Source organism: Aspergillus ibericus (genome assembly GCF_003184845.1).
Source record: "Aspergillus ibericus CBS 121593 unplaced genomic scaffold BO80scaffold_18, whole genome shotgun sequence".
Lineage (NCBI taxonomy): Eukaryota > Fungi > Ascomycota > Eurotiomycetes > Eurotiales > Aspergillaceae > Aspergillus > Aspergillus ibericus.
This window is the reverse complement of record NW_020292116.1, coordinates 197,178-210,568: the sequence shown is the minus strand read 5'-3', so window position 1 is coordinate 210,568 and position 13,391 is coordinate 197,178. Positions and strand designations below refer to the sequence as shown.

The window sequence follows — 13,391 nt, the reverse complement described above, 5'->3', positions numbered from 1 at the left end:
GTATCACTTTCCTACCACTACTCCAGGCCCTCAACTTTCGGCAATTCCACCAGCGAGTGCTACCCGGGGACCCCGGCGCAGAGGCCTGGCGGGCAGGTCCCCCACCGTTACTCAGCCCTGACTCATGTGGGGTCGCTCCACCGGGGATCGGCCGCGAGCTGGGCGCTCCGACGGCCTCCCCAACTCCTCTCGGCAACACATTGGCCTCCAGATCTGCCGAACCTCCCCTCCAACGCTCCTACTACAGAGACTCATCCAGCGGTCTACCCGTCCTAAAGTCTAGTCAATCTCCTGCTGCATCAGCTAGCCGGGTGTTCGGATGTCCCAAAGTCTGATTAATTGCTTCACGATGCCTGCCCGCTCGGATCGAACCCCACCGGCTCAAGTATATGAACCTGCTCGAGCCCAGACTGGCATTCCCTCCAGAACCAGGACTGATAGTCACCAATTCGTGATTCTACAACACTACATTCTTCATTACAGTCTCATTTTCACTGCACAAATACTCCCCTGAGACCTACTACCACCATGCCCTCGACGAGCGACCTCTCCGACCCCAAGGAATACCAGAAGATCTTCCACTGGGCAGAGACACAGAAGGATGGCACGATTCCGTCCTTCAGCACAAGACGAAATGATCCCTATGAGGTGTGTGTCATGTGGTATCGTTATGGCCGTGCCAACCTTATCTAATTAATCGGACCAGTACCAAGCCGGATTCGGCAACTCGTACGTCCAAGCTCCTGCATCTAGCGATTCAACTGGCTGATGTAGATAACCTGTCAGATTTGCCTCGGAGGCTGTCCCTGGCACCATCCCACAGGGCCAAAACAGTCCTCGCAACGTCCGATTCGGCTTATATGCTGAGCAGATTACGGCAACGGCCTTTGTTGCCCCTAGACATTGCAACAAGAAGGCGTGGCTTTACCGTGCCCGTCCGGCCGTTGCCCATCAGGGATTTGTACGTGATGGTGCTGCCTCATCGGAGAACCTATGCTGACAGATTGTAGACTGATCTTCCTGACAATAAAGACACAGAGTCCAACTTCCTGCCACTGAACCCTCGCGTCCATGTTTCTCCCACCCAGTTGGCCTGGCATCCCTTCGACATTCCTAGCGATGGTGAAGTGGATTTCGTCGCGGGTCTCAAGACCGTGGCTGGCTCGGGAGAGCCGACCCTTCGCGAGGGTCTGGCGACCCACGTCTACGTTGCCAATGCTAACATGACCAACAAGGCCTTTGTAAACTCGGATGGTGAAATGGCGATCGTCCCCCAGCAGGGTGCACTAGACATCCAGACCGAGTTTGGCCCTTTATTTGTTCAGCCGGGAGAAATCGTCATTATTCAGCGTGGTGTTCGTTTCCGCGTAGAGCTGCCGGATGGACCTTCACGTGGTTATATACTCGAGATTTGGGGCAGCCAGTTCGAACTTCCCGAGTTGGGTCCGCTGGGTGCCAACGGTCTGGCCAATGCCCGAGACTTCCTCTTCCCCACGGCTAAGTACGAGATCACACAAGAGGACTGGGAGATTGTGTACAAGCTGGGAGGAAAGTTCTTCAAGAGCACACAGAAGCACAGTCCGTTTGATGTGGTTGCCTGGCACGGTAACTATGTACGCTCCTCTTCACCTTGACTGCGTACTGTTTCAGCCAAAAGCAAACTGACCAATCCCACAGGTACCCTACAAATACGACATGACCAAGTTTGTCAACGTCGGTTCCATTTCGGTCGATCACATCGATCCATCCATCTTCTGTGTCCTCACAGCCAAGTCTCGTGACACCACAGCGCCTCTGGCCGACCTGCTCATTTTCTCTCCTCGGTGGGATGTGGCATCGCGTACGTACCCCGCCCATAGTACCGACACTCCTCCCTCTGGCCTTGCTAATCACCACCACAACAACAGACACTTACCGCCCCCCATACTACCACCGCAACGCCGCCTCCGAGCTCATGGGCCTGATCTACGGCGACTACGGCGGTCGTTCCGACGCCTTCAAGCCAGGCAGCGTCTCCTTCGAATGCGGAAGTAAGCAGCCTCCCACCATTCCCATAACTACCTACCCACAGGGCCAGACAAACTAACAAGTCTCACCAAACAGTGGTCCCCCACGGCGTCGCCTACGAAGAATTCAAAGCCGCCACCGAATCCGATCCCCCGGCCATGCGCATCTCCGAGGCCTCCATGGCATTCATGTTCGAATCCAGTCGCGCGTTCACAATCACAGATTACGCCTGGACGAGCGATAAGAGACACGAACATGAGCCCAAGATGTGGGATAACCTCGTCGATAACTTCTCTAGCCATGCCAAGGAGGTAGAGGAGTTGTTGGCGAAGAAGGCGAAGGGGTTGAGGATTTGATTGCATCTCATTGCATCCTGCTATGTTATACTGTGTCGGGTTTTCTTTAGCCAGTGTCCTTTTTTTTATGCTCATAAGTGTTTACTATGTGAATACTACCTCTATCATCTGTACATATTGAAATTTACTATTTCAGAGAAGCAAATATCAATCAGGGATAAATCTTATAGCTACGAAAGGAAATGACGAGGAATGACGTAGACCACGTGCAAGTTACTTCTAGAAGCCTGGTTGTGGTACCAAACTACCATGCATGAACACCGAAGTAGCCGCAGTCGCTCGGGTATGGATTACGGAGTAGATAGAAGAGGGGCATCCAGGACAAGACGTTCATTCATGGATCTATCCAGTCTTGCAGACGGAGAAGACAATGATACGGACAAGAATTATGAATTGTCCCTGACCAGGATACTCGGGATGGCAAGCGTCTTTCGGGCTCCAATTGACCTGTCACGTCAGGCCAAAACCTACGGCATCGGGCGTGGATGTCGACCAAGGCACAAGGCACCTGGTTCAGGCAGCGACAGCGCATCCTCCCCACCCGGTGGCAAACCCATCGTCTGGGGGCGGGAAAGTCTCGGAACGTCTTTTGTTTTCATGAATGGTATCAACACGGCCAGAAATACGGACACACAATTATTTAGGCGGACCGCCCTGATGTATCCTTGTCCCAACATCCCAGGAGCCCTTTCGAAGGGTCGGAGAACCTCAACTTGCCAGAGGTGAGAAGAAATGTCTATCACAAACAAATCACAGGAAATAATCGGGTGTGCGTCTCGAGACCATGGGTTCTCCCGCACGCGGGCAGGGATCGAATTGTAAGCTGTAGACCGCGTCAGCGAACCCCAGCCTCTCAGAAAGCCGTCGGGGATGATCATCACATACAACGTATACTTCAGATGCTCGTCAATTTCCATAATTGCGGCTTGGTTACCGCAGCGGTAGCAGTAGTTGGGAGCTGCGGTCGCAATTAGCCAAAGCCTCCCGGCCACACACGAAACAAGATTCCGCATACCTGAGAAAATCGTGACCACGTTTCTATCCTGCGACCAGTTATAACCCTCCATTACCAGCTGGTGCGCCCGTGCCACCAGAGTCAAGCCATTGTTGTGATTAAACGCCTCCGAGATGTCCTGCCCGAATGTGTATCCAGCACCACGGGGGGAGATGCCCCAACCGCATCGGTCGTCGGGGTCACTCCACAGCAAGTCGCACATCGGACCCTCGTGCGGGACCTCCTGGATCCGATCCAGGGAGCGGATGTTGTCAAGCGTGTCGATTGACGGACTCAGACCGCCGTGCAGACAGAAGATCTGGTTCTCGATGAGTGCGGTGAGAGGGAGATAGTCGAAAAGGTCGGTGAAGTATTTCCAGACATTGGCGTTGCCGTATTTGCGGAGACATTCATCATAGAAACCGTAGACTTGCGTGATCTGGCGGGATTCGTGGTTTCCGCGGAGGATGGTGATACGCTGGGGGTAACGGATTTTGAGGCAGACGAGGAGAGTGACGGTCTCTACGGAGTAGTAACCACGGTCGACGTAGTCACCTAGCGGGCGGGCGGGTGAGTGAAGGGGACGACTGGCACGCGCGGCAAGATGCCAACTCACCCATGAACAGGTAGTTCGTGTCCGGATTGGGGCCCCCAATGCGGAAAAGCTCCATGAGATCGTGAAATTGGCCGTGTATATCACCGCACACAGTCACCGGGCATTTCTGAGGGTTCCAGAGGGTCAGTCCGACCGGTCGCAACAGCCGCGGGGCCACCACAGAGGCCCGGGCAGCGCGGGAAGACCAAAACAAACGAAAATCATCCACATACCACGGGCTGCACGTTCGACTCTTCCTGCAGGACCTCTCTTGCCTATAAAAAAACAAACCACGATTAGGATCATCTCGATGGTCACCCAGAGCGCCCGGCAAAAGCATCACGCACCCGATCACACAGCCTCCGCACGTCCTCCTCCGCTAGTTGTTTGCAGGTCATCAAACTTTCGATCCATCCGTCGAGGGTGGGTATGGAGCCCGGGTCGGTGGTCGGAGAGAGGTGATGAGGTTCGGGCGACCGCGCCGTATCGATCTCCATGTTGTTGTCCATTGCAATGATCACCGAGAGTAACAACAAGGGTAGTGGGAAGAGAGGTTAGGATGATTAAGTGTAACCGAGGAGGGGCGGGCCAACTGGGAGGGGAGGTCTCGTGAGGGAGGCGTGGTTTTCTTGGAGGGGGGGGACACGATCGGACGCAACGAGATGGACAAGGGAAATTGAGAGAAACCAAATTAACAGCGACAGCAAAATCTGTCGCCCAAAGATGAAAGAAAGATAGAGTAGGAGGGGGGGTTAGTAATGGGGGAGGAAGGTTTGGGGGGGGAGGGGGAGAGGGGAGCAGGGAGTTTAGGGAAAGGGAGGTGAGCTGGGATGGGTTGGTGGTGGAGGTCGAGGTGGTGGTAGCGGTCACAGGTCAGTAGTGGCAGTGGCAGCAGTGCACTGCATCAGGCCGTGCTGGTGGTGGGAAGTTCCCAAGGTCAGGTTTGGGCCCGTTCACGCCTGCCCGTGCGCCACACCGCCGCCTGCCTGGGACTTCTCCCTGCCAGCTCCCTCGCAAAGCCACACTTGAACCCTCTCTTAGTCTTTTTGCCCCGGGATTCTACTCCAGCACCCGCCACACCTTGGGCTTCGAGGGGAACATGGAAAATATTCTCTCGTTTAGACTTGGCCAGTCATGTAAATATGTCAGATTCTTTATAGCATAATTACATACATTCTGTCAACCATGTAAATACGATTAATCGATCATCATTCATTCTGTCATCACATCATGCACTCATGGTCGGCAGATTTCACTCCGACCCCAGGCTCAGCCGCGCGGTTAAATGATGTCACCACCACCAAACCCCCCGAACCCTCCGCCAAACCCGCGTCCTCCATATGGCCCCTGCCCCCGTCCAAATGGCGCTCCTTGTCCGGGTCCTACAGGATCATATCGCGAGCCCGGAGGTGCTTGAGGGTCGTAGCCTTGGCCTCGAGGGCCCCCAAAGAGGGGATCATCGAAGGTGGGGTGCATCCCACCACCGGCGCCACCACCCAGGCCAGGACCGATGCCTCCTCGCAAAGGGTCGTGTGGACCGAGTCCCGCAGGGTATAGATCCCGGTCTCCGATACTCAAAGGATTTCTACCTCCCATGCCTGCTGGGTATCCTCGAGGTGGTCTCTGGATCTCGAACTCATCCTCAAATCCCGGTGGGGGAAAGTCGCCCGCAGGGACAGGTCGTCGGGGCGGCATCGCTAGAGGATCGTCAAAAGGGTAAGGGCGAGCGGGTTGCGGCATGGGATCATCTCGCAAAGGATCGCGTCGCGGGGGAGGTTCCAGCTCTCTGACTCGCGCCGTCTCCTGCGCTTGGCTGGAATCTTCGTACCCTTCCTTGTACAGCCCGGGGGCTAACTTCTGGATGACACTAATTTTGAATAGACCTATCAGGTCCCTGAGGCGCGCTGGTGATATGAAAGCCTCGCTGAGTGCTGCTTGAAGGTCTGCAGTCGAGGACAGTGGAAGAGCGGATTCGGAAACATAATCTTTGACCGGGAGATCGAAGGATGTAGTTCGGTCGTCGCCTAAGGCCAGGGCGAAGACGACAGCATTATTTCCAAGTCGACTGATCTTGAGCAGGTACTGCATCGATGACTGTGAGTGGGCGTATCGGAAGGCAAAGGCCGGGTTGGCGTTCCATTCTGCGGGGAGTGAGGGGTTCTCGGATTGATTCTCTACACGAAATAAGACGATCAGTACCTAGTTTCTTGTCACTTTAAGAAGCCTGCATGTCACGCACCTAGCGTATGATCTTCCCCAAGTCCAACTAATCGGAAACCCACTGCTGTCATAGCCGCGTGGCCGACTAAAGCGATCGCTTCGTAAGGCGTCTTGAGGCTGGGCGGCTGAGCTCCATCTCCGCGAAGAGCTGTTGCTGCGATCGCCAGCACATTGTCCGGGCCCAAGGTATCAGTGCTTGTAGCCATATTGATAGATTTTGATGATATTTACAATAATGAAGGAATCAGGAAGGTGGGGATGGAGGGTTGAGGTTGCTGCGCAAGGCTTCTGCCTTATCGCAGCCTGCAGCCTCGTTTATCGTGCTTAGTCAGAAGCCTGGACGGGCCTCTTCAACTGAGGCAATTCATGACGTTGCGGCTGGACCACAAATAATCAGGGTGCGATATGAAGATAATTATTTTGAATGCAATGAAGTATATCCTCATTTGCCCTTTTTCCGGTTTTCAATAGTTACAGTCTAAACCCCTAGTACACAGTTATCCCCGGTTTCATCCGTTGTTTATATTTTATTTCGGAACCGATACTTTGTTTGAGATATTGGGTACCGCTAATCAAGACCCATGAGCATACGTAAAAAGAAGCTTAATCAAAGATTAAAAATTTTGATGATGCAATATTTTGGAATCATCTCATGACTAGTTACCATTTCTAGTCATCCAGGTACTAAATCCAGACTGAGGTGAGATGCAGCAGTGGGGAGCCGAGTACCTGCTAGCGCGTCCCATCTTATTTACCACTATCCAGAAACACAAGCATCCGTTCGCGGTGCCGGATTCCAACTCTTCTTCCCTTTCTCCTTGATCATACAATGACGAATGTTCGATCGGGCCCTTCCATTGGCCTGGAGGAGATCTTTGGAGACACGCGAGGCAGCGTATTCCCCGGTTACTAATGGGGACTATGTCGCCAACGACGGCAGCTCATCGGAATTTGGGCAAATTCGGCGCGTTGATTCCGTGATGTAGGAGCATCAAAGAATCGGCTACCATTGCAAAAATCTATCCTGAGGTTATAAGAAAGTCCTATCAGGATAGAGCACCTCCTCAGAGCTTCGGATCTTTTCAGCAAGCATCTCCCGAAAGAATCCTGAGCAAGTCGTCAAAGTTATTTCCTACAAGTGCCATCTTTGTGTGCTCGGGGCCTCTTACAGGAGCATACCGGTGTAATGGATCAAAGTGGATTGGATTGAATATCCTGTTTTACCGCGGATTGGCGACATTGGCCATTTTCTCGAAGAACAGAATCTCGCGGGAGTTGATTACAAACCTGCTACATTTGCGGAGCCACCAATGTTCATTTTTAACGTGGTACGGTCTATAAATGACCAACCTTGATCGGACGTCATGATTAGGGCAGGCACAATCCTGTTCACGATCTATGGTACGCCATGGTTGTTGGTTGACCACAATGACCTCAATATGGGTCAAATTACGGTTGTTGAGTTTAATAGTGATGACCAACCACTTGAGACATTTCAACGCAGACATTACAGCATGTATCTGGTCTATCACTCGGAAATCTTTGGCAGAGCCAAAGAAAGAAAGAGTGAACTGAGGATATTGACATTGGCTGGCATTAAAACGGGAGGCACGATTGTGTCATTCGCTTAGTTGGACTATTCAACCAATTCCAAAAATCAGTCGGTCCTTGGTCAACAAACGTTTCACACAACGAATTGGCATGTTCATGACTAGCTCAACACACATACGTATGAGACTTCAAGTCGGTCAGCTGACAGACTCCTATATTCGCTATAATTCAACTAAGATTCGAAGACGGTACCCTGTCCTGCAGGGCCAGCACATGAGAAAGCAAGGTCATGGTCAAGAAGGTAGTATCAACGTCGCGCACTACAGCATCGCCTTGGGGAACTTCTTCATCGCCTGGCGGACTCCCAGGTCGGCCAAGATCTCCTCCGTGCCACCCAAGATAGCGTCGAACTTGTACGTCCGGTGGAACATCTCAATGAATTTGCCCATGCCGCTTTGGGTCAAACCGCGGCCACCGAATATGTTGGTGGCCTGGTCAGCAATCTCCTGTGCCGAGCGGGTGGCGTGAGACTTGAGCAGAGCAATGGGGCCGCCCAGGTTAGCCGATTGCTGGGCATAGGTCATGTGGCACATTTGGTACGCGATAGATTCCAGCCAGGCCTGGTTGGATTCGCAAAGTGCGATCATTCGGGCGAGCCTGATGTCTATTAGCATGTGACAAAATGATTAGTGGAGACGACCTACTTCTGTCGCATAACGGGCTGCTCAATCAGTTTCTTGCCAAAGACAATGCGTTGGTTGCACCACTTCAAGCATTCCTCCACAACGGTCACGCACATGCGGACCACACTGCAAACCATCATAAACCGCTCATGGTTGAAGTTGCTCATGATAACGATGAAACCTTTGTCCTCTTCACCAAGCAGGTTCTCCACAGGGACCTTGACATTCTCAAACTGGACAAACGCAGTAGCAGCTGCTGTCGAGTAGGATGTCTTGATCTGCTTGGTTTCGACCCCTTCGCCACGGGGAATCAAAAGCACCGAGAAACCCTTCTCTGTGCGGCAGCCGGTGACGAAGTAGTCACAGAACATACCGTTGGTGATCCATTTCCTGCAAACGGGTCAGCGGCTTCATTAGCGACTGGGAAAGGTCATGCGTACTTGGTTCCATTGACGATGTAATGCTTGCCATCAGGGGTCTTCTTAGCTGTTGTGCGAAGACCGGCTACATCACTGCCAGCAAATGCCTCTGTAACCGCCAGACACATCTTCTTCTTTCCAGACAGAACTTCCTCGGTGACCTTTTGCCGAAGGGGCTCATTACGAAGCCACTGCTGAACGGCAGTCAAGCTGATACACATGCCGGCCATGTTTCCATCCTGGAAGCCTGCTGAGAGTCAGTACACCACGTTCCATCCACATGGGCCCAGGTGAAGAGTCCAACTGACCTCGAGCATTAGCTCTCACCAACTCCTGCGATAGCACCATGTCATGGAGGTAATCGAACTCCTTTCCGTCAATGACCCCACCCAGCAGCTTCCGCCCATGCAAGTGCTTTCCAGGACCCAAACGCATCGCCAGCACCCCAGCCTCCGCCATGCGATCGATCAACTCCTGACTGATATAGGTACCGTCCTTCTCCTTCTCCTGCGCCTCTGGGGTAATATAGCGATCCGTGAACTCTCGAAGAGCCTTCTGAAGTCGACGATGACTGTCATTGAAGTATGGGCTCTTGAACTGCGGGCGGAGCCACAGAGGCTCGGCGTAGGGGACCTGGCTAAGACTGCCAGGCTCTGGGGTGACAACCTCGGGGGTCTCGCCGGTTATCGTTCCGATGCAGAGGTCCTTGTACTTCTCGAGCACTTCATGTCGGTGAAGGTTGTAGAAATCGACCGTCGCATCGGTGCCTGCGATTTGGTTCAGAACCACACTGCCACCGGGGTGCGCGTCAATGAAATCGGTCAGATCGTAAACGCGGTGGTCGATGATGCACCAGACGGAGTCCTCGGTGTTGTGCTGCGCAACCTCGGCGCGAGTGAAGCTTTTCGACATGGTCGGTCGGGAAGGGCTAGTAGTGAGGTCCTGCTCAAACAACAGAAAAAAAGCAAAGTTCTGCAGAGTAAACCAAAGCTCCAGACTAAATGCGGGGAAGGTCTCCGTCGAGGGATCTTATAAGAAGTCGCCGATGCCAATCAAGGGGAGGGGATTAGAATTGCCCAAATGCCACGCCGATAAGCCGAGGCTTTTACCGCATCGGGCAAGGCCGATCCTGGTGAAGATTTCGCAAGTCCACGGGTTTCCCTTCTTCAGACCCTCCACGGCCCCTCGTCCTCAGCTTTCTTCTAACCTGAGGGAATTGCGCTGCATGCCGAATATGTATTTCAGATAACATGTCTGCCAAGTTGAGAATATCTGGCGTGTCCGCGATACTACCGGGCTTGGTAACCCGTGATGCTTCAGATCAGGCAACCCGCCGGTCTACCCGGAACAGCCTCGGTTGTGCTGAGTGCTGACGCTGGAACAGACTCCACTCGCTGGTGTTCTGGTGGCGTGCAGCCCATTTATTAGATGACGCAGCTGATGGCTCGGGCGATCGGGGGCGAATGACAATATGTCATGACATTGATGGAGCTGAATGCAGAGCTATGGAAATATCTGCTCTGATGGCATTCTTGGCATTGTCGCTGATAGAGAGACTGTCCTCTTTCGGAGTGCTCACCGTTGATCGTATACATTCTATCGAGTTAGATTAAGAAACTTGGAAGGTGATTTGATCACAGTGTGCAGTCCCAGTGCTGATCATCTATGAACAACACTCTTGACTTTGCGCTACCAAAGGAACCAGATATCATGATTTTTGGGCTCTATGTTTATCCTTAGCCCGATCGCTGCTTCTTTCCATCCCACCACGATTGAAATACTACCCTCGAATCTCATACAGCACTTGAACTCCCCTACGAAACCTCCAGCCTCAACGCATCATACTGCACATAAACCGTGGCCGGCAAAACCGCCGTCTCCGTATCCGTTGCATTAAACGGCAGATGCAAGGTCAGGACATTGTTCCCGACCTTCAGCCAATCCACCGGGAACTCCATGCGCGAGCGAACCTGATAGCAACTGACTGCCGACCGCACAATGCAGCTGCTTGACTGATTAAACCCGATCAATAGAGTCAGTGGCTCCGCTTGGTCATTGATGTAGCTTTCCAGCGCGAGGTTAGTATATGGTTCCTTTGGACTGTAGACGTCCGTGTTTCCGGAGGCCGTCTTGGCGCCCGCGAGCTGAATGGTGAGAGTGGCTGTGGATCGCTGCGCAAGGTCATCCTCGCTCAAGGGGAAGTTGATCGTCCAGTCGTGCGTGGTATCGTACTCGACACGTGGGTCGTTGGGGGTCGGTCCGAACACGGACCAGTGCACGGTGTTCAGATCGGTTGCTGGATCGCTGGCCCCGATGGTGTAGTTGATTCCGTCCGGGAAGTCTGTTTGCCAGTCATATGCGCCCCAGTAGATAAGGTACTCTGGGGGATGCAGTGGGTGTGTGGGGTCCCTGGCAACTCCGTGTCGAAACTCTCCAGACGATTTGTCTGGCGTCCCTAGTCGCCAGATCTCGGTGCCTGCGGACTCTGCGACCCAAGTCTCTTGGATATTGGTGGTCTTGCCAGCCTTGACATGCACGCCGTCACGTTCAAAGTCACCGAAGATTCCGTCGGCGTATACGGTTACCCGGTACGTCCCTTCTTTGACGTGGTCGATGTTGAACCGTCCGGACGCGTCAACCTCAGCCCAGTACTGGTACGAGGAGGCATTTGCCGAGTTATCTTGGAAATATTGCCCATCCACGGTGAGTACAGCCACAGGTCTGGTGGCCCCCTCCGGGAGGTCGATCTGCCCTTGCACACTGCCGCGTTTGCTGGAGGGTGCATATCCGACTACATGTTTGGCGATCGAGTCGTAGAACTCCAAGTTCCAGCTCGGATCTGCCAGGGACTCTGCATCCGATTTAAGCTCCTGCAGCGAGGCAGAGCCCTTCCCGCCGTTGAAGTAGTAGAATTGAGGGCCAAAGGTCCGATCAAAGCCGTAGGTGATGTTAGGAGTCCCTTCGCCATGATGGTTAGACACGAGGTAGTTGTAGACGATACCATCGACAGTGAGGTCAGAGTGCAGCGGTCCCTAGACGGTCAGCATCGAATCAGACGAAGACATAGCATCACATACACCATAATACGTATCCTGCGCAATGAAAGCATCAGCAACCCATCACACAATTCCCTCAGAACAATATCCCACTCACCTTCGTATTCATAACCAACCAGGCCCCAAACGTCGTCCCATTCGAAGTCGACCCATCGGCGTAAACCCCATGCACGGAATTCTCCCTCCACGCTACATAACCGTCAGCTCTTCTCTCCATCCATCCATCCACCCCTCCATCCAGCATCTGAAACAAACTCACAATTCGAAAACGTATACTTCGTAAAATAATCCGAATACTGGTCATAGTACGCATCCCCGGGCGTATTATTAAACGTCCAGGTGGCATCCTGCACGACCACCTCCTCGTCAATCGCCTTTTCACTTGGCAATGGGGCCGTCTGGACCTCACTCGAGGTTAGATGGGTCCAGAGGTCGGTATTCGGGCGAAACAAGGTTCTGAATTCTTGGAGGTTGCGGAGATATGGTGTGGAGGCGTTGTAGTATGCGAGTCGACTGAATGTGTGGAGACCGGTTTCGCCGTCTCGGAGGAACCAGTATTGTTGGAAGTGTTGGCCCGTCGGGAGGTAGGTCGAGTCCATGATTACACCCGCATATTGGGTGTTGGTGGTGTCGGTGCCGGTGAGGAGACGGAGGGTGGAGTTGGAGGTTGAGGACGTGGTGGAGCCAGGGGTGTGGAAGCCCGAGGGGATGCAGTAGCAGTCGAGGTAGGGGCCCACGCCGGTGTCGCCGGATTGGGGACCCAGGAGGTCTTGGGTGTCGAGGTAGAGGTCGGTGACTCGGCCTTGGGATTTGGAGAAGTGGGCGGTGAGGCGGTCGTTGGAGATGGTGATGGTGCTGGTGTTTTGGGACATGTGGAGGGTTGCGGAGGTGAGGGTGAAGGATAGGGTGGTTATTAGGCTGAGGGGGAGAAGTTGGCGCATTGTGGGTGGTGAGTTCAGGTATAGTTGCGCGAATGGGTTATGGAGGGTGGTGCAGATATGTGCCGTTCCTGACGAAGTCAATTGGCGCCATCTTATAGCTATTGTAATGGTGAGATCCCTCCGGTCTGGAATACCCCGAAAGAAAAGATTGGCGTTTGTAGGCGATGCAGCCAAGAAGTATGTGTGAAATAGTACAACGGGAAATTACTGCACACACATCGTCCAAGGCCATCAATGGCGATGGAGTACAATCTGGGGAAATGCGGGGAATCAACAGCCAAGAAAAGCGGATAAATAGGTGCCAGATTTCGGCGAGCATTGTCCCGACAACAGCTGTCATCGGAATCCCCAGACGATTGATCCGTATGCGGGGGATACAGTGAAGTATTCTGCGCTGGTGCGGATTCCATGATGTTCGTTATATTGAAGTGCCATGTTTGGAGCAGCTGCCTCAACGCAGTTATCCAATTGCCACTTGACGGCAGAGAGAACGGCAGAGACATCTCCTCCGGAATAATGCTACCTGAAGAGAACGACTCTAGGATCAGAAGATAAATGCCGTCTTTGTT

General features: G+C 53.2%; 5 protein-coding genes across 5 annotated transcripts; 1 reads left to right on the top strand and 4 right to left on the bottom strand.

Annotated features, from left to right (window-relative positions):
* Positions 1 to 198: 198 nt before the first annotated feature.
* BO80DRAFT_406237 (putative homogentisate 1,2-dioxygenase) lies at positions 199 to 2,499 on the top strand. Its single transcript, XM_025717745.1, has 7 exons — positions 199 to 648; positions 707 to 729; positions 787 to 961; positions 1,011 to 1,613; positions 1,678 to 1,840; positions 1,908 to 2,030; positions 2,104 to 2,499. Exons 1-7 carry the CDS (start codon positions 529 to 531, stop codon positions 2,361 to 2,363), a joined length of 1,467 nt encoding a protein of 488 aa, XP_025575578.1. The 5' UTR covers positions 199 to 528; the 3' UTR covers positions 2,364 to 2,499.
* Positions 2,500 to 2,637: 138 nt separating this feature from the next.
* On the bottom strand, positions 2,638 to 4,730 carry BO80DRAFT_424817 (serine/threonine-protein phosphatase). The gene is made up of 6 exons (XM_025719376.1): positions 4,300 to 4,730; positions 4,186 to 4,227; positions 3,974 to 4,079; positions 3,379 to 3,912; positions 3,249 to 3,321; positions 2,638 to 3,186 (listed from the first exon to the last, which is right to left on the bottom strand). Exons 1-6 carry the CDS (start codon positions 4,459 to 4,461, stop codon positions 3,114 to 3,116), a joined length of 990 nt encoding a protein of 329 aa, XP_025575577.1. The 5' UTR covers positions 4,462 to 4,730; the 3' UTR covers positions 2,638 to 3,113.
* Positions 4,731 to 5,063: 333 nt separating this feature from the next.
* Positions 5,064 to 6,444, bottom strand: BO80DRAFT_381217 (PI31 proteasome regulator). The gene is made up of 2 exons (XM_025716828.1): positions 6,192 to 6,444; positions 5,064 to 6,126 (listed from the first exon to the last, which is right to left on the bottom strand). The coding sequence occupies exons 1-2, from the start codon at positions 6,376 to 6,378 to the stop codon at positions 5,234 to 5,236; spliced, it is 1,080 nt and encodes a 359-aa protein (XP_025575576.1). The 5' UTR covers positions 6,379 to 6,444; the 3' UTR covers positions 5,064 to 5,233.
* A 1,464-nt stretch (positions 6,445 to 7,908) lies between these two features.
* BO80DRAFT_63730 (acyl-CoA dehydrogenase family protein) lies at positions 7,909 to 9,993 on the bottom strand. Its single transcript, XM_025724663.1, has 4 exons — positions 9,134 to 9,993; positions 8,847 to 9,072; positions 8,428 to 8,796; positions 7,909 to 8,380 (listed from the first exon to the last, which is right to left on the bottom strand). Exons 1-4 carry the CDS (start codon positions 9,735 to 9,737, stop codon positions 8,044 to 8,046), a joined length of 1,536 nt encoding a protein of 511 aa, XP_025575575.1. The 5' UTR covers positions 9,738 to 9,993; the 3' UTR covers positions 7,909 to 8,043.
* A 646-nt stretch (positions 9,994 to 10,639) lies between these two features.
* On the bottom strand, positions 10,640 to 12,822 carry rglB (polysaccharide lyase family 4 protein; the record flags this gene model as incomplete). The annotated part of the gene is made up of 4 exons (XM_025722658.1): positions 10,640 to 11,857; positions 11,903 to 11,917; positions 11,979 to 12,070; positions 12,141 to 12,822. The coding sequence occupies 4 exons, from the start codon at positions 12,820 to 12,822 to the stop codon at positions 10,640 to 10,642; spliced, it is 2,007 nt and encodes a 668-aa protein (XP_025575574.1).
* Positions 12,823 to 13,391: the final 569 nt, after the last annotated feature.

Excerpts from the sequence above, each read along its gene's own strand:
- BO80DRAFT_406237 (XM_025717745.1), top strand. The coding sequence starts at position 529 with ATGCCCTCGACGAGCGACCTCTCCGACCCCAAGGAATACCAGAAGATC. Across the intron at positions 649-706 it reads GACGAAATGATCCCTATGAG|TACCAAGCCGGATTCGGCAA; the intron begins GTGTGTGTCATG and ends TAATCGGACCAG. Across the intron at positions 1,614-1,677 it reads TTGCCTGGCACGGTAACTAT|GTACCCTACAAATACGACAT; the intron begins GTACGCTCCTCT and ends CCAATCCCACAG.
- BO80DRAFT_424817 (XM_025719376.1), bottom strand. The coding sequence starts at position 4,461 with ATGGACAACAACATGGAGATCGATACGGCGCGGTCGCCCGAACCTCAT. Across the intron at positions 4,228-4,299 it reads TGCGGAGGCTGTGTGATCGG|GCAAGAGAGGTCCTGCAGGA; the intron begins GTGCGTGATGCT and ends GTTTTTTTATAG. Across the intron at positions 3,322-3,378 it reads CGTGGTCACGATTTTCTCAG|CTCCCAACTACTGCTACCGC; the intron begins GTATGCGGAATC and ends TTGCGACCGCAG.
- BO80DRAFT_381217 (XM_025716828.1), bottom strand. The coding sequence starts at position 6,378 with ATGGCTACAAGCACTGATACCTTGGGCCCGGACAATGTGCTGGCGATC. Across the intron at positions 6,127-6,191 it reads TGGGGAAGATCATACGCTAG|AGAATCAATCCGAGAACCCC; the intron begins GTGCGTGACATG and ends TATTTCGTGTAG.
- BO80DRAFT_63730 (XM_025724663.1), bottom strand. The coding sequence starts at position 9,737 with ATGTCGAAAAGCTTCACTCGCGCCGAGGTTGCGCAGCACAACACCGAG. Across the intron at positions 8,797-8,846 it reads TACATCGTCAATGGAACCAA|GAAATGGATCACCAACGGTA; the intron begins GTACGCATGACC and ends ACCCGTTTGCAG. Across the intron at positions 8,381-8,427 it reads CAGCCCGTTATGCGACAGAA|GCTCGCCCGAATGATCGCAC; the intron begins GTAGGTCGTCTC and ends AATAGACATCAG.